Raw genomic sequence first — 19,912 nt, 5'->3', positions numbered from 1 at the left:
ATATGAGTTTAGCAGAAAAAAAATTTGCTTAATGGAATGCTTACATAATTTCTACTTCAGGCTTTTTTAATAAAAAGGCTTAAAACTCTGTAACATAACTACAGCACTTCTACAGTTATAAGATCTGTGATATCTCTGTAAAGTTGTAAGCCTAAAATCAATGCTTGCAACAACTACTTAAAGCACACTAAGTACCTTCAAATCCCCAGTCCACCTCCCACAGACAGGAGGAAAACCCCTGGCAAAACAATGCTTACAGTGACTCAAGAAATCAACGGCTGCTCAATAGAAGCATGAGCCAGGATTCAAGAGGCAGCATCAAATCTCATAACAATAGAATCCAGCACTATCTGCTCACAGCCTCTCTGGAATGCACATATCATCCAAGTACACCAACATTAGAAGCAGTGTTCAAACTCATTCATCTTGGCACAATTCCTTCATCTCCTACCTAAAAGCCCTTAAGGGGAACAGCTACTAGGGGGAAAGCCCATGGCCCAGAGCTTAGAAAACATACATGTTCCTGCAAAGACTTTGATTTTCACAAGTGGAGTACTACAAAGCTAGAAACACAACAGGCTCAAGAATATCACTGGTAATAATTAGACTGGCTTTTCTCTCCTCCGTCCTGATTTCACCCACACCTCCCCAGATTTCCTGCAAACTTCTTTTCAGAGAAGGCAAGGCACAGTTTGATGGTAGGAAGCATGGAACCCGAGAGGCCGGATTCTGCAAGTCTGACACGTGGTATCCTACACATTGATCTCACAGAATAGTAAAGAGCAAGTGGCAAGAGATGGACCTTTCTTAGCCTGAACTAGTCAATTTCGAAACACTAAAATCATGTATACATACACACACCTTGTATAAACACCTACATAGATGCACGGGGTATCGAGGCTCATTGGAAATCAAAACTGAAGACAGACCGGGCAACATCAGGTCACAGACAACCTTCCACTAAGAAATTCTTACCTTCTAAAAACACATCTCTTCTACCATGGATATAACAAAAAAATTATTTTAAAAATTAAAACTCAAGTGGTGTCGCCTTGAGAGATGTCTCTTTCCAGATATATGATGAGACCATAACTTTCACTAAGACTCTGCGACCAATAAGAACTATCAGACAAACATGGGAATATTTACAGGTCAAACCATCCTCTGCCCAGATCACATGAAGAATTTAAATGAAATGGACATGACCTGAAATGCTGAGGTACTGAACCCTACAGACACTCCTGGATCTCTCTGTCAACTTGGTAATTATATAAGAACACCATTCATACCTTAAATACAGTCAAAACTCAACCAGGCAGTATCCAAGTTAAAGGATAATCAAAAAATGTAGGGACCTCAGGAAAAAAAAAAACCACTGTGATGGAGCCCAAGTCATCATCATCTTGTTAAAATGTGCGATAAAAAGAAGATGAAATCAGTAACAAGCTGAGCAACTTCTAAATATTGTTGAACAAGTGTTAGAAAGCCCAAACACTTGCTAGGTTCCTGGTCTCTACACTTTTACCTTACAAGGACTTCAGACTCCAAGCTACTGACATGAAGCCATGACAGCAATTTCAATTTGTCCCTGATCACTTTTCCAGATACATAACGACCACAGCTGTTTTAAGAACCACATTTCACAAAACTGAAGGCATTTGGAAATCAAATGCACTGAGTAATATCAGTTTGTTTTTTTTTCTTCAAAAAACAAAAACACACTAATTAAAATACCTTTGTTTCCAAATGTTTTTCCCAATCATTGAGCTAAATCACAATAGCAAATTTTAAGTCAAATTTGCCAGCCCAAGAATACACAATATAAATGTTAAAGTTACAGCTTCTTCAGTTGTTTTCTATTAGTTTCCTGATTAATGAATTACAGCACACATACACCGAACACGTGCATTTTTGACAACCTACTGGGCAACAGTATGATGATAAATACCACAGGCCTTTCTTGGAGCATTTTTTTTTCTTTTTCCAATTTTTTGGCTCTTAGTATCATTTCCCCTGCAGTCACAGGAAATACTTCAGTTCCAGTACACCCTATAGAAGCCTATCTAGAAGAGGTCAAACAAGAAAACCTACACTGGAATGCATAGAACTGAAAACATAGTTCTAGAATTGCTCTGACCGTATGTTTTTATGTCTGCTTTTGCTACTAGCATCCACTGATGTTATAAACCTTCCATGGTGAAGATGGTATGATACTAACAAAAAGGCTTTCCAAAGACTCTCAATGAGGGGAAGTGACACAGAATTATGGAAAAAAAGTAACTGTAAGAAGGGGGCAAGCAGACAAAGAGAATAGTGAACAGGTTGGTATACACAGATGACTCATCCTGACACATTGTCCAGGTTAGGGCATACAGAAAAACTTCAGTTGATAAAAATTTCCAGCAATTTAATAAAACTTTTTTTTTTTTTTCTTCTGTCTTCGCTTCCCTCCCCATAAATTTAAAGCACTCGGAGGTACTCACAGTCCTCCTGAGAATTTAAACCAAACCAAGTATTTGAGCAATGCAGACTCTGTTATAAAATCTCACACCACCAACATCCTTTAATTAAATAGGCACCACTGTGTTTGGACATGCATGAAAGCTAATCTGTTAAGGAACAGCACTTGTACAATACACCACCCTGTGCTTTGGTCACCTCTGTTTAGGTCATGAAGTCCAACAACAGTAACCATCCACAAGATCATTTTGTTCAATTCTTCTGAGATAATCCTTCCCTATAGTTTTCTAGGGAAATTTTTTCTTACAAAAAAAAGAAAATGTCATTCTTACTGACTGTGAGGACAGAGCTGTATAGTAGCTTACACTAAATCAAAATGCTCTCCTGCTAGAAAGCCAAAGAATGTCTTGAAGTTACTATATTTTCACTGTGCTTCCACTAATACAGCATCACTACTAAAGCCTTACTAACTTTGATGTTAAAAAAAAACACAGTAACAGGCAAGTGTTGGCAAGTTTCACACTGATTTGGGTAAAGAACAATTTTTTTGTTGTTCTCCATAAGAGCTAATATTAATTTCAGTTAGTAAGCTGACTGGTAAAATATACATATAATTTATTGCAGGACACAGTCTACTGAATAAAACTGCATGTGTTAAGAAAACAAGCTGTTATTGCATTTAAAATTTAAAAGACATCTATGTATTTCAGGAAAACCAATTTTCTTACGACAAGAATTGAGAGATTTGTATTTAAGAGTTCATGCTCCTTTAAATAGTCGCAGACTCACCGAGTGCAAAGCTCATGTAACCCAATCTATGTTTTCCTCAAATCCCCACAAGTCCATTTACTTAAAAACACCACACTCCTGGATTGGTGCCTGGCGTACCAAACCTGCCCCATCCTGCATACATGTTACTAAATTAGGAAAGCAGAGTGGACTAACGTTACGCCAACTCTGAAAAAAGAACAGAGCCTGCATCAGTTTGTGCCGCAGCTTTTAAAGACACAATCATACAAAAAATTGAACGTTGATAAGTATCAGCATAACCTAGCTTAACCAGACAGTAATAAAGGCAGAAGGGACAGACAGCAGGAAAAGACCCACGAAATATCAATGTATTTTCTCCTCCACCTTCACTCCCCAGCACCCCTACCAGCCCCCGACTTGAGGTTTCTGAAAAATATGAAAAACATATTTAAAAATTAAGTTAGACTGCATATTTTAATGCCAAGATCCATAAGAATAATAGAATTACTGGCATGCTACAGCCCTGATCACAGGAAATCTACTGTGAAAACAGAGGTAGGAAAAGGCATGTAAACATAACCTCTTAATTAAGATTTACTGAAATACCTCATATTGAGCTCTATTCAGAATTGCTAAGTCGAGTATTCAGGAAGTCTTTACCAGTGAAATATTGGTATGAATAGTAAATACGGATATTGTATTTTATAGTGACTTTAAAAAAAAAGAGAAAAATGAATACACAGTTTTCACATCTCAAAGCTTCCCTTGCCCCCAGTTAGCAAAGCATATTGCCAAGTCTGTTTTGCTTTGCATTTATCAATTAACATTCCTCGGGTTATTTTCTAAACAGGCAGAGCAGTAATTAATTGTAGTTTGATTTAATCCTCCTCATCATTAAAACTGAAGTTACCTATGCAAGAGAAAATGATACTGTACAAGTTATATTTTTTAAGTTCTTCTTCATGAAGTCTTCCAGCCTGTCAGAAACACAACGTGCATCAGTTATAAAAACCTCATTGATCTTACTGCTATTAATTTCTTATTAACTCAGAGGATTATTGATTATGAAGAGATAATTACTCATTTCCTAATAACAGGTAGGAAAACTCAGTCCTCCCCAATATTAAACACGACTAACCTCATAAAGGTGTGGTCTCAACAAATGGAACGGGAACACCCAAGTTCTATTTCTGGTTAACACTGACTCCTGCTGTGGCCTGGAGCAAATCACTTCTGTTAAAACACTTTCCTGTCTGTAAAAGATGACAACCTGCCTTATCAGCTTCAGAGAATCTCTCTCAAATGCTTTGAAGACTTTTTTTTTTTTTTTTTTTTTTTTTTAAGTCTACAAATGTATTATAATGGGACTTAAACGGACTATTTCTAAAACAATTTGCCTTAAAAAGAACAAGGATTTGAACAGAAGTGAAATGAAGAGTATGCATGTCATTAAGCTCTTGTAAATATGGCTGCAATTTGCACTTCTAAAATACTAAAGGCATATGAAGAAACCAGAAACTCTCCTTTGGATTCAACTTAAACGAACCAAAAGGCAACAACTGAATGCAGCACGCAGAGGTATCAAGAGAACACAGAAATATTAATTAGAAATGGAAGCCTCACTTTTTGTTCGGAAAGAAAGGGTAGTGTTTGGCAAACCTGAATTTGAGTGCTGCAGAGATCAGTGCCTCCCTGCTGCCACCACTGCTCACACACCCCACTCACCTGCACTTTTGCTTCACACATCAAAGAAACAGCATCACACAGATTGCTTACAACTGGCTATTATTCAACTGCATTTTATTTATTTTCCCTGATCAATGCACTCAGAGCATTTAAGAACTGTTTCTGACAACAAACACAAAGGGAAACTTGGTCTAGCCCATACAAAGACAAGTGCTGCTATACATCTACATACACACACTTCCATTTTCATGGGAATTTTGCCTAAAGATGTGCTGGGATCATAAACCATACCCTATTCTTTGTATAATTACTTAAGCTTTTGCTCTTGACTTGGCAAAACATGAAGCTTTTCATTTTAGTATATCTATAATTAACTCCAACATGTGCTGAGTAAACATAACCTCATTTTTAATTAAATCTTTGAGCAAGATGCTACAACTTGCCATTTCTAAAGAGAAGTATTTGTCAAGCAGTGTGCAACATAAGTCCAATCCTTGTCAAACAAAACATTCATCTGAGTATAACCCACCTTCTTTCCAGTCATCTGTTGTCCAAACACGCATTCACTAACTACAAAACCAAAATGAAAAATCACCACATCAAAACTTTAAGGATAAAGTAAAATCAAGTCTATATGATAACATAACAGTCCTGAAGCTAAAGGTGTCTCAGTTTTCCCACCCGAAGAATCATTTCTCCAGTACAGCCCATAGATTTTTTTTTTGCAAGCACAGTATATATAGTAATTCTTATAGAGAAAGAAAAATCTAGTTTCTCAAGCATGAAAGCAGTTGACACACCATATACATCATGAACATAAGAGAAAAGAACTTTCAGAAAGTTTCTAAGCAATCATTTTTAAGAAGGGCCAGAAGATTTACTTCAACACGTTCAAATAGACCTAACTAAAATCCTGCATTAAAATGATGCATCAACTCCCGGAGTAAAGAGAAATTTCTTAAAATAGAGTTACTGTAATAATACAATCCATCTTTCACTTATGCTACAACTAAGATTTTTCAAAAAATATTCCCAGTAGTGTATCTAAATGGTCCTCAAGAGTTTGAAGGATTTAAGTGGTACAGTTAAAGAGCAGAAAGTGCGACGTTCAAGAATTAGGCTTTCCAGCGTCAACTAAAAGAGCCAATATGTTGTACAGGACAAAAGACACAAGGTCTGCCATTTGCAAAACAAAATTAATGCTGAACACTTCAATGAAAAAAGCACTCAGGAGAACTCTTGTAAGTATTAAAATTCTTACCATGTTCATTTCTTTAGACTTAGTTGCAGCTCTTTTAAGCAGCTCTTGTCTCAAAGAGGGTCTTTCAGTTAATATTTTTTTATTACCATGATTTAGATACTCCGACTCTACATTAGACAAGAGCAGGTCCATTTATTAACCTTAACAAAGAATAAACCAAAACATGTCTGCAACAGAACCTCACAAAGCATTTTCTTCTAGCTATTTCATGTTCCATTTCAGTGTGCTTATTCTAGACAATTTTTCCATTTGCTTCTCACCAAATTCAGCTTAGTCACCTTTCAAAGCTGTCAAGATACATGATGCAAGTCAGACTGTTTAATTGCATCCAACCACCAAAAACAATGTGCTCAGAGGCCAAAGTGCATGAAGTTATCAACAGGTGACGCCAACTTCACAGTGTTTGCTAAGCACAAAGGTAGGATTATTATTTACACTACAAGAACGCTACAGCATGCAAAGCGTTTTCTAATCTCCAAGAAACATAACATCCATGCTTCAACTACGGGCCTTTTTCCCTTCATCAGTGCGGACTAATTTCTTTAGGAAACTACACCTTTCATACAGCCTGCACATTTTTTCATCATCCTCCCTCACATCTTCTCAAGACAACTTCTCAAACCTACTCAGACATGACTAAACCTGAAACAGAAGAGAGGCCTTCCAGTTACTCCATTCTCACAAACTTTATGTGAACAAATATGTAAACACTAAAACCTCTCTGCCCATCATGCTGAAGGTAAACAGCAGCACATGCTCAGTCTTTAAAGTCTGAAAAACATCTACAGTCATACTGAAAACAAACATCTTTATAAGGCTTCATTTCATGCACTGATTCAAATGTTCAAAAATAAAAGCTATGCTGAATTTCTGAAAGGCAACACTAAAATACTAACGAGTGTTAATAGCACAACTGTGGAACAATCTCATCAAAAACAGATAATTAAACACCACATGCTACTCATTTTTTCTTTCAATTCTTAATCACAACTGAAGAAGATAAAACAGAGTCATTCTTAACAATATAAAGTCTGATAGAAAACCATCATTAACTATATGAATATGAGAAACTGTTTGCCATCCAAATGTTTGCAGTCATAATAAAAAGATTTATTAGTACCCTCAGTAAGTTGCTACAAATACCCATGTAGTTTCAACAAAATCTGGGAGTGCTTAGAGCACCAGACACCAGGAAGGGAAAGAGAAGAGGAATGACAGGCTAACAACTCTGAAGTAAGCTTGTTATGTGGTGACATCATTATACTGCAAGTTGGTTACACAAGGTGAATAGTAATCAACCTTTCTTAACTGAGTCCCTGCTGTGATAAACAGTTCTCTGCCATTTGTGTGATAACTGCGTAGGACAAAGTTTGAGGTAAAATGATAATCACCAGTTTTGAGAAGTTGCTTCTGCAAATGACCACCACCCTTACCTGAGAATTTTTTCTTTAAAGCAGCTTTCTACATTCAGCACAAGCTGCATTTGTAGAAGCTAAACTGTCTTAAATGGTAACTTCTTTTACAAAGTAAGAGAAATAAAGGTTTGTCCTTCCCTAACAAGATGTTGCAATGCAGTATCTGCTCTAAAGAAAGCAGTTAACAACAACCCAGTATAATAACATTCTGCAGTGAAATCATACCTCACCCTAGCTTTGTTTTATTAATTTTGCTTGTTTTCCTGAGAGAATGCTATTTAATTCTCTTGTATGCAAATTCATACTACCAATGTAAGTGAGAATAAAACAACTTAAGAAAACCTACTACTTTGCTCTATTTTGTCAACTGTTCAATACTAATGGTATTTCCAAATTTAAGTACAAGTAATCTTTAAAATTTTCACTGTTTGACAATGTAAACCTAAGGAAACAAGTACTCTTCAGGAAATGTTACATTTAGAAACACTCAGTGCAGTAGATTAGCTGGGCACATTCTCAAGTGTAAGGGAAAGATAAATCTTGCTTGGACTGGTAACACTCCTGCTGCGTGACATCCAGCCATGATGACACTGACACCATCTGAACGGAGAGGATTAGAAACGATAGCAATAATCACATACGCATACACTGACGGTACTCCATCACAGAAACAAAGAACAGACGTCAATGGGTTCCCCAATATAAAATTAGCAACAGTAGTATTGTTTCTAAACATGCAAAATTTTCATATGTTTAAAGTGAAAAAATCACTTTTTTCTGATGATGTTCAGTACGAAATTTGGTACACTTCAGAGCAAATTAAACGAAGCTTTTACACGCCGCTGATACCACCTCCAAATGTGGTAGACTTGAAATCAGCTCCTCAGTAATGTAAATTATCCTTTTGAAAGTAGTCTTTTCTTGGAACCTTTTTAAGTTAATGTGTGAAGTTTTGAAGCAAATGTGCCACTTTTTCTTTGAACAAGTCTTTCTTTCATGGTACAGCACCATAAGGTAAATTATCTTTGAGGAACATAAAGCGCATTCAAAAACTCTCCTTTCTCTTGAATGTAGGACATCTTAAAATTGATGGAAATTTTACTGGCCTTAGGTCATAATGTTTAACAGGTTTATCTAATTTCATTCCAGAGCATTTACAAAGCCAATTTATTTTTCCTTTCTAATCATAATCATTCTTTGACTGGTTCTACAAAGCTTAGTATGCCTAGAAAAGTACAAGGAGAGGACTACCTAGATTTCTGCAACCAAGACTTCAAAGAAATTGCAGTATATCTCTTGCAAATAAGCCACATGAACTTAACACATGAAAGTCACACTGAAAATTTAGTTCAAGTTAGAGCCAAAAGCTAATCCTATTAGATTAAGTTACACCAGTTTTTTTGTTTGTTTGTTTGTTTTATTTGTTTTGTTTTTTTAAATGCTGGCCTTACATTTTATCTTCTCTGCAGATCAGAAAAGGCAAACACCCCAGAGCAAGAAGAAAAAGTAAAACAGTGAAAAAAAATTCAAAAGTTACTGTTATCTGATCTGGACAGATAGATTGAAGATGGAAGAAGGGAAATCAGTTACTTTTGCTTATCAAAGTACTTAGAAAGCAAAAAAAAAAAAAAAAAAAATTCAAAATTTGCCTATGGCCAACTTTTTCTGACTCTGTGTCACATTTACTTGGAATACATTTTGCTTTTTTGTTATAAGCCAGTAAGAGCAGCATTTGTTATCTACTGTCATGCTGAGGTAGAACTGCCATAGGCAAAGCTACTGGACACGTGTCTTTTCTGAAAAAGCATGAGGCTGTTTGGCTAAAAGATAGAAGGAGAACTGGAATACTTTATACTCAGTTAAATCCAAATAAACATTTTATCATAATGACATTTGTCATTAGCATTTTGTGTCTTCTTGAGTAACTTCCAGACTTTCTTGTTACAATGGCAACAGCTGTTACATAAACACTTTATTTTCCTCTTCAGAAATATTTTTCATTATTTTCCTCCACCTCACATCAGTACTGCACAGCTTACTATTCTTTAAGTGCATTCGGCACAGTACCGTGCAGTGGTAATACCCACCTCATCTTCACCTTCAAGTTTTGCCATGCTCCATCTTTAAGACCTGAGTAAACCTAGAACAAATCACTGTGCCAAAGAAGATCAAATGGGTTTTGCCATTGTTTTAAGACTTCGTTTGTACTTACCTGCAGGTAAATATTTCAGCTGGTTGTTAGCCAAACGAAGATGACGCAAAGATCTCAGGCGACCGATCTCTGGACACACAATTTCAAGGGCATTATCACTTAGGTCCAGAAACTGCAGTTTAACGAGGGAGCCAATGGCTTGCGAGAGAACAGATTAAAACATGAATGTGACCCAACAGTAACGTTAAAATCTTAATAGGACTACGAGGGGATAAAAAGCCACAGTACCTTACACCTAAGCAGCAGCAGATTTTGATGCATTAAAGTCGGTCTGAGAACTGAATGACACAGTTGATGAAAATGCTCATCTAAAAAACTTTATTGCTGGCAGTGAGGTTGAGAGGAAAACCTCACTTTTTTTTCCACTTTTATTCCTTTGCATCTATCCAATCTATATGTACCAACAGAGCTTAAAGTACTGCACTGAAGTTGGACACAGAAATCTAAATTTAATGCACAGGAGACTAATACAAGTTCTTGATATTTTAAGTTTCAAAAGTGCCATGACATAAACCAGCAGAGTATTCTGGGTAGTAAGCAGCTCAGAGCAGAAGACGCTCTGGATTTTTGTTTCTGTAGATGAGTGCCACTTAGCCATTCCAGTCTCTTCAATTAGAATTGAAGCAACCAGCGTTCAGATGCATTTGAGAGTTCATTAGAAGAATTTAATATAACATAAACAAGGATATTATCAACTAAAAGCTATACTGGTATGTTTTGTATCAAAGTCTTTAATGTTTTATGGGAAAATAAAGAAAAAGATAGGCCTCTTCAAAGAAGAAAAATGAATATTTTATGATTCCTGCCACTTATGCGAGCTGGTAGATTACTTACCTTCAGGTACAACAACTATGTTATTTGAATGAAGGTACCTGGGGGGAGGAGAAAAAAAAAAGCAGAGGACACCACCTGTTACCCTCAAGGACTTCTGCTACATAATCAGTTTGCAAAATATCCAATTTCAGATTGAAAGAGCACTCTCACAGCCATTCCTCTTTATGACCATAAAAGCTGTGGACACCACATATACTGGCAATGGACAGATACTTAAGTTTCACTTAAGACTAATGATAAACTTAAAAATAAAACAGAATGACACAATTATTTAAAATGGAACATTCACAGTTAAAATAATGGGCTTCAATTCTGAGAGTCACAAGAAAAAAACATCAAGGAAAAAGAATGAAGCAGACAGCATAAGTAAAGCCAACCATACTTGACCATCAGGTTACCCCACATAGAATGCAAGAAAAGAAAAAACACCTGACAGAAGCTATTCCAATTAGAAACATTTCCCTCTATACTTAAAAAAATAATCTTGCGCCTTACCTGACTGAATGAATGCAAATGATGCAGTCACCCTAATTGAGTTTTTCAGATCTAGAGTATATTTTTCCAAAAGAAAAAACAAAAAAACCCAACCAAACCCAATGTTACCCATTGTCGCTTAGTTACTGAGGGAGAGCAGCTCTCCCACTAAAATTGTTCAGCACCCCCTGCTGGAACTTTTCCAGCACTGCCAGTCACTTCTCAACTACTGCAACATGCATTTCTCGTGTTTTAATTTTGATGCCTAAAATAACACGGCTGCAAATGAACAAATGGCTCTTGTAGAAAATAGCACTAATGAAATTTTCAAATACTGATAAATATTCAAAAGCAAAAGGATAGCCAATGTTTTTGTGAAAACCTTCTTTTGTAGCCTTGACACGAGAATTCTCCTACTCATTTCACCTGCAGCTCCCAGAAATACTCGACTATTTCAATCAGTAAATTAGAAAAGGTACATGATAAGGATTTACAACAGGCCTCCCAGTATGACAAACACAATGTATATAAGTAGACAACAGTACAGTTCTTAAGAATGTACAGTGAAATTGCTACCAATTTTCATTTTTATTAAAGTGAAATTTGTCTATAATAAACTAACAAATTTTGTTTTTTTTTAGAAAATATTGCAGACTCTTCTTTGACAATGAACATCTCTTACTGTCTGATCAAACACTGGCTTCTGTTATTAAAGTTACACAAATCACAGGCTCACTGCAATTCCCTAGAACGTAAAGAATAATGGTGGTACAGCTATGCTTGCTGAACCTCAAATAATTAGGTATCACTCTTACAGTCGGTGCTTGTAAGATATTATTTTAAGTTATAATTTACAAAGCTCTTCCCTAAAGGCATCATCAAATAGCAGAGATCTCCTGATACCCCATGGCAAATCATTAAACACTAAATATATGAAGTAGTATTTATTTTACTGCTCAGCAGCATAAACAAACTCTTAAGACTCCAGCATGATGAGACATGACTGTTACTTAAGCAATTTGGAGGCTGCAGTCAGTGACATACAAAACAGTTCAATTATACGCTGGTCATGTGTACCAGAAAGGTGTGGCCTCAAGGACCAAATTAAGATGACAAGATCAGACAGCTGAACGCATTAGACTACTCACACCACCTCCTGTTTGGAGCATTTCATTAAACAGAAGCACTGATCTGTCAATTACCAAACTACAAATGAGAAAAATGAGTTACAGCGGGATGTGGGGATGTCCTTTTTATCCTCCATCCTCCAATTCCATTAAGCAAGGACAATACAGCCTTAACAACAACAAAAAGTAGGGAGTGAGGGAAACTGTTGGCTCAGGCTTCACAACTTCAATTTAATTGCCAAAAGAAAACAGTTCACATGGTGCCCCTTCTGTGGGCAAAACTGGGTAATCCATTCTGTCTCCAGCTGTTACTACTCATACTTGCACATTCCTGCTGCTACTTGTCTTGACTTAAAAAAAAAAAAAAAACAGCCATGGTGCACAAACCACCTTCTAGAATCAGTAAGACTGAAGACTTTATAGCTCTCATAGCTGGAGTGGCAATGTGCAACAGGGATGGGCTCTGGCTCTGTCACAACCATCGCATTTGGAGCTTCAAGTACTTTGTATTAGAATTACAACAGTTTAGATAGGTGTTTTTCCCCCCCTTGACAGTGCAAGCACTTGTATAACTGTTCTTGTTATTCAACACAAGAAATCCTAAAAAAAAAAACAAAAAAAAAAAACACTGAATACATCTGGATTTACCACCATTTGAAAAAACAGAAAAAGCACCTTTTTTGGTCTCCAATAAAACCCTTCCTTTTTAAAACACAGGTAATATACAGCAATACATTACAAAACTATTTTAAGATGAGATGGAGCAGCACAATAAGAATATATTAGAATTCCTACACAAACTCACAATTCCACGAGGTTTGGAAGCTTCTGTGCAAGGTTTTCTGGCTGAAAAAGAGTTAGAGATTTTTAGGTTTCAAAACAAACACACACTGTGTACCCAACTAATTTTACCAATCACACTAAAACACGTTAGCAGCTACTCACAGAAAAACTGCAACAGAAAGCTTGCATACAATACCCTATTTCCACACCCCCACATATTCTCCACCAGTGCAATTGGGATATTTCAAGGGTGAGCAATTCATTACTGACATTGAACTACAGCCTAGAAGTGACATTAACGTATCCTCTAACAAATGGTAGGTGGACTTCTGGGGCTGAAGAGATGAAATACAATATATTTTCAAAAGTAAAGTTCTAAAGTGAATTAGTTGAGGCTGAGAGCTGCTGAGAAGCTGTAACCACTACAGACTTGAAGGGGAATAAGATCTATGCAAGGTATCTCACTTCAACACTTTATTTGTAATACTGGTAAACCAAGAAAAGATCTAAAAGTTTTGTGTACCTTAACCAATAACCACAAAGCCAGGCACCCCGAACCCAACAAACTAAATTGCCATATTTGCATGTTAACATGCTATCATTTCTATAATTACTGATCCATAGCAACTCTGTTCCACGATGGCCTTTATAACCAAGAATGTACACCACAAAATGGGCTTGCTAAGTCTGAAATGTCGGTAATCATAGTTAAGACAGTTTCACTGCTTAAGAAATCTATTTCAAACACAGATTTTTTACATTATCCATATATCCAAATAAATTTTAAAAGCAGACTTACCACACTGTCAATTTCCTGTAAAAGAGGCCTAGCAATCTGCACTGCCATGCAAATGTAAGCTGTTTTATTACCTAAAATACTTTGCATGGTTTCATAAACTTACTACGAATAAATACATAAACCTGAAAAAGTTATCGTGATGTGCTTATGCAACAAGCACACCACATGCTAGATTTGAGCACGCACAGCAAAACATATTTGTTTTTAAGTAAGGAGCAGCAGATAAGGCTCTGTAATAAATTAATCAGCTGACCTCAGGACTCAACAAGCTAAACTGATCAGTTGTTGCCACCTACTGGAAGGTTTGTGTCAGAACATTTGTCAGAACAGGAGATTATTTGGTCAGCGAGTAGAAACTTAATACGGGAAAAATATACAAAGGCTGCAGCGTGCTCAGATCCAAATTAAACACATCAACATTCAACTTGAAAATTAAGAAGGAAAATTAAGAACAGTAGCTCTTCCATCCTAAACCTTTGTTCTATTGAGGACGCTAATCTGAAATTCAAACATTTTCACCTCACATCAAGCCTGAACTGCTTTATCTTAAAATACGAAGAATTTAAAGGAGAGAAACAACCCCACAGTTCACAATTTTACAGTCTAGAATATCTACCACAAATTCTATTTATGTTCTTGAGTGCCACAAAAACAACTGGTCCGAGTCAAATGCTTTCAACACAACATCTCACAACAACATTAAGATTAAAAGGGACTATTCATGGTCCATGCATTGAGGAGTAAAGTCAGTGACACAGACTGCAGCCTTTGTTGTAGGCACAGCAACTAATAACAATGACAGATGAATAATCAATCACTTCTGCCACCAGTTTAGGGAAGCTTGCCTCATCCTCAGAGGGCATTTTTCAAAAAGTGAGTCTGCTGATTTGTCTCAACAGGACAGCATTGCACATTCTGAGAACCACCTTCTGGTATGGCTCAATTATGCTTCTGACAGCGTCATGAAAGCAAACTCACTTCGTTTTGTAGATGAGGAAACAGGATCACTAAAATGCTAACGTTATCAGTCAAATACTAAATTGGAAGGTATAAGAAATTGAAGTTGGGATGTAGGCATGCTATAGAGCTTCCTGACCCAATCACTATGCAAGTCTTCTATCATTTTCATCTTGGCACTAAAGACAGAAGTTTTTTCTTGAGAAAGGAATAGGGAAATTCTGACAGCGTAACTATTCCAATGTTTCCATAGGAGCTGGTCAGTGTTTTTCAACTCAGATATAATCAGCTGTTAAGGCAGAAGGAAGCACCACCTTAAAGAAACACGGTGCAGATTAACTACCATCAAAATTAAGTCTGTATGTATTGATAATGCACTGCTCATCATCTTGCATAGGATTCAAGAAGCACAAGCTGAAAGAGACACTAAAATTACACTTCTGAAGCAGGATCACCTTTTAAATAAAGTGGTATATTTTTTTTAAATTCTCAAATGAGACTTGTTTCCCTTTGCAACTTACTACTACTTCACTAAATTGAGTATTACTCCCCTTACCAGTAATGGACATAAAATAATAAGTTTATGAAAGCACTGTTTCATAAGAATACAGGTGTCCGCTGTTCTCACCCTTCCTTCAATTCCTTTTTAACTCTGTCTTCTCTTTCCCAAAGCTAAATTAACCCATATCTCTAAGCCTTCTCTCACAGAGCATTTTCTCAAGAATTCCCTTGATGCAGCTTTTTCTTCTCGCCACTTACTTTCTTTACCTTACTTTCTATTCTCAATTTAGCTAGGTTTTCCTTAGGTATATAGCACAAAATTGCAACCCTTGCTCAGCTTACACTTTAATGGTATCCAGGAATGAACTGCTTATGTTTTTAATGGAAACTGAAACTTACTATGCACAAAAAAAAACCAAACATATGTGCCTTTTTGTGGAACACGCTGCTGACTTCACCTGTTTTGGTCTACTACAACTTCCAACCTGTATACTGCTGAATAAATGCTGTTAGATCCAATTTTGGTTGCCCAAGTCATAGCTGTAGCACTATGCACTTGAATGAGATCCCAGCAAGTCATATTAAGGGAAAGTTATCCTGGTCACTCTGAATACTAATTCTCTATTTCTTGCTGTTAGAACGTAAATTTGCCTGAGTAAGATCTAAATTTTAAGTGTTGCTTCAGTTCCATTAACTCACAACTCAATTATAATTATTACCTCAAGAAAAACAAAACCGAGATTTAAAATAGACACACAGAAAAGTGGTACACAGAGCTCTTCACATTAGATCCATCTTTTGAGTAGCACAAACTTCATGAGCCTCACACACTAAGTAATCATTGACTTTCAGGTTAATTTTTAAAGCAATTTTACTTTTTAACCACGAATGCTACAATTCCATTAAATCATTAAGCAAAAAGACCTCCCCAAGAAGTACCGAGGTAACTTTCTACAGCTCATGCAAACTTAATTGACTTCAAAGATGAAGGAAAGTATAAAACCTTCAGAATCCTCCCAGCTCTTGTGCTGTGAAACAAAGCCTTTATTAAGGAAATCTAATGCATCATTGTCAAAGCTTTAAAAACTACTACTTACTGCAAGAGATGTCAAAAACAACCACCATCCCCCCTCAACCCTTAACAGTTTATTCTTCCTCCTGTTGGCAGTTTACAGAAAACAAGTTTCAACTGGCACCTTAACAGAAAGCTCAGTATTAGATCTTGGGATTGCCATTGCCTTTACAGTAAAGTGTACACGAAGGTCAGCGATGTTGAAGCTAATGCAGCTGAACTAAACAGCTAACATCTCCTAACAGTAGAAAGACCTGACCACTGACACTTGGAGCAAGATTTACAAGTTAAAAAAATTATTATGGAACACAAACAAAAAATTGGATCTTCAGAGCTCTGAGAGTATCTATAAAAATGGCATATGCTTTCATTTATTATACTCTACGTTATCCATCCAAGTTAGAACATAACACAACCGTGTACTTGTATTTCACAAGGGATCACGTCATTCAGGATCAAATTTGCTAAAACATTCTTTAATCTTTTCTATTTCAAAATCAGACAGTAAGCATCACAGTAAAGAAGTTGTCGTACCAATGTGGTCAGAGAATTTCTTTTCATATAAAGTCTCTCCAAGTACTGCAGCCCCTCATCTTTCAGTAACTCCAAAGGAAAATGATGGAGATTCCTGTAATTTAGGAACAAATTCTTGTGCTTTTCCAGCTTTGCCTCTGAGATTGTTTTACACAGTTCTGATGCCATGACTAATTCTGTTCCAAGCACCACATCTAGTGCACTGCATCTTCTACAAACAGGCCCATTTCTAGGAGACAAGAGAGAACAAGACAGTATCAAGGTTTATGCCATGCAATCTTTTGCTGAAAGACTTAGACTGTTAGATATTACAACTATCAAAACGTAGCCATTCCATTCAATACATAAAGTACTCAGAACATTCATACCAGCAATTCTCTTTCTGCATAATGTTCAAGTGTACTCAGATCAGTATTATCAAGATGTACAGCATACACAACAAAATAATGCTTTTTTTTTTTTCCCCCCATCATCATTTTCCATCAATAGTTTTGTCAAAGCTGACATTAGCAAAGAGAAAAAAAAAAAAGACATCTCTCTCCTACCCACTACTGGTGTTCTACATTTACTCTGTGGCGCATGCTAAGAATGCACAATCTTCAGCAAAATGCAAAATTGATCAGAGGACGCACGTCTGGACAACTTAAAAACATCTGCACGTAGATTTAAAGCCAACATGACAACAGGTTATAAAAGTTTAAGTCTTCCCACACAAAATAACGAGGAAATGCTATCAGTTGTATGAGGTATTGGGATGGACAGCAAGTAAGACCATCTGAAAATAGGATAATTAATGCAAGAGAAACATGAAATTTTGCAGTTATCAGTCACAGCTATAACAGCAGACTTTCAGCAGTCCTAAGTAAACACAAACAAAGTATCCAGCTTTACCAATGACTTCAAAGCCAGAAAACTGAAGCATGATGATTAATTTTTGATTTATCTGTATGTGAAAGCAGGCTTTATTTAGCTTACTTCACAATCAAAATTCTAATCATCATTACATTGCATAAATTTGGATAATAAAAACAATGCTGCCCCTTTTATGCCGCCTCAAAACTCGGGAGGATAAAATACACTCAGAATTTTTATAAAAGTAAAGTTAAAAGCTTCCTATAGCCTTGTGTGTCCCAGCTCATCTCCGTTAAGAAAAAGGAAACACAACTGATTTCCACCAATAACATTTGACCTGTGAGTTAATTTCTTTACTGATGGAAGGATTTCCCTTCTTACCTAGTGAAAGTACTGAGCTATCAGTAAGAGAGCCAAATGAAGCAGTCCTTGTGAGTGAAACTCAGCTGAGAATGCAGAACTGATGGAGAACTGGACCATGCATGTAAACCAAACCACTACACTTCAAACACTGATTTGCAGATAAGCAGCTCTTACAAATGACCCGTGTCCTCCTGGAAGAATGCAGCACTTACTTTCTTCAAGTGCCACAGGTATTATTAATCACAACTTGGACGCAACGTCCCACATACCCGCTCTAGTCTTAATTTATACCCAATTCAAGAAATGCTAAGATCAATTCTGTAAGCAAGTCATGTTAAGAAACCTACATGGGATTGGAGAGTACTGGTATAACTCTTTATAATTAGAGTTCTCATATGAGAAGAAATATCACTGTAAGAAACAGGCACCTCCATCAAGTGCCTTTAGGAGACAGAGTACAGATGCTGCAGGTCTGTGGCACGAGTACACAAAAGCTCCCTCAGTTCAGCAGTTAGAAGTTAAGCCACTACGAATTCCACATAGATGATCAGCATTAAAATAATTCAAGGGAAAAAAAATAGGACTTGTAATGCAAATATTCCATGAATATTTGGGTATTAACTGCGACTGTAGAAGAAACGGGAAAGGAAAGCTCACCTTTCCCTGATGACAAGTGAAGCAATTCCAGACAAGCAGAGTGTTTTCCTTCCCCCTTTGAAAGCACGGCTCTCAGCTTTAAGTTTTTTTTTAAGTGAAAAACCCACGAGACCACAAAACAACACAGAAACATCCGACAGCTTTCTGACTTTTCCAGAGACGACATTCTGAAGCTCTGCACTTACAGACCTCTCCTCACAGCCGCACTCCACGAACCACACGGGGCACCGGGACACACAGAGCGCACCGTGCAGCCCACAGACACGAAGTTCAGCCCTTCCCTCACAGGCAGGTCCTCCCCCTCACCGCCCACCAACCAAACCACCCGCTCTCAGCACACGCAGGAGCCGCCGGTGGGGATCCTGCGAGGGCCGAATCCCTGCCGCTTCACACAGCACAGAAAAGTGCCTCGCTTACGAGGTGAGGCTCCGCTCCGAGCCGCCCCTCTCGCGGCTGCGGCTGCCCGTGGGAAGCGGCCCGCCGTGAGCGCGTGAGGGGAGCGCCGCCAAGGCCTGTGGGGGCTGAGGGGTGACGGGCAGAGAGAAAGGGGCCTCGGAGCAGGAAAGCCTCGCACTCCCACCGCGGAAAAGGCACCGGGCGCTCCGGCAAGCAGGCGACGGAGGCGCTCTCCTCCCACAGCCCGACGCGCTCCGCCACACAACGAGAACACTTACCGAACCGCCACCTCCGGCTCCGAACACCGTAGGCGGAGCGGGCAGATCTCGCGAGACGCCACGCGGTCGCAGACCCGCCTTCCCGCCCAAACACAACACTGCCCCCGCGCGCGAGCCTACCAACCAATCGTTAAGCTCTTCGCTGCCGAGCGCCCAATCAGGAGCCGTCTCACCTCAGAGCTTTGCCCGCCTCCTACCAAGGAGCCTGTGAGGGGCGAGCCCGGGAGGATTGTTTGCATTCTAGCGCTGTTCCTCGAGGCAGTGAGGGAGTCCAGCTTGTAGTATTGGACGTTTACACGCGTCCTGTGTGTGACCACGTATCGGGAGATGCCCTTCAGTTAACCGCTCCCAGTAGGCTAAGAACTAACTCTTATGCTGCTGGCAGGATGAGCCCATGTTTGCTGCTGCTGCCTGTCCAACCTGTTGCTCACGATGCAGTTATCGCTGCTCAGAAGCTTCGGAAGGAGAAAATCACTTGCAGGTAAAAGTTGTGATAACCAA

The 19,912-nt window shown here is 38.0% G+C and overlaps 1 protein-coding gene across 3 annotated transcripts in view; it reads right to left on the bottom strand.

Annotated features, from left to right (window-relative positions):
• The window catches only part of LRRC28 (leucine rich repeat containing 28), a 47,808-nt gene extending 28,318 nt beyond the window's left edge, over positions 1 to 19,490 (bottom strand). The window contains exons 1-5 of one of the 3 annotated variants that reach the window (XM_042875901.1): positions 19,412 to 19,490; positions 16,866 to 17,094; positions 13,025 to 13,065; positions 10,619 to 10,656; positions 9,785 to 9,922 (exon numbers count right to left, since the gene is read on the bottom strand). In XM_042875901.1, the coding sequence (XP_042731835.1) occupies positions 9,785 to 9,922; positions 10,619 to 10,656; positions 13,025 to 13,065; positions 16,866 to 17,033 (385 nt within the window). In that variant the 5' untranslated portion in view covers positions 17,034 to 17,094; positions 19,412 to 19,490. Of the gene's footprint in view, positions 1 to 9,784; positions 9,923 to 10,618; positions 10,657 to 13,024; positions 13,066 to 13,801; positions 14,009 to 16,865; positions 17,095 to 19,411 lie in introns of those variants that run through there. The other 2 variants (XM_042875902.1, XM_042875903.1) reach the window with 2 other exon arrangements.
• Between the last annotated feature and the right edge of the window lie 422 nt (positions 19,491 to 19,912).

The sequence above is a fragment of the Lagopus leucura genome, unplaced genomic scaffold (assembly GCF_019238085.1).
Source record: "Lagopus leucura isolate 7727_CA_CO unplaced genomic scaffold, USGS_WTPT01 Super-Scaffold_100015, whole genome shotgun sequence".
NCBI classification, from domain to species: domain Eukaryota; kingdom Metazoa; phylum Chordata; class Aves; order Galliformes; family Phasianidae; genus Lagopus; species Lagopus leucura.
Note: the sequence above shows the minus strand (reverse complement) of the source record. Positions and strands in the feature narration are given on the sequence as shown.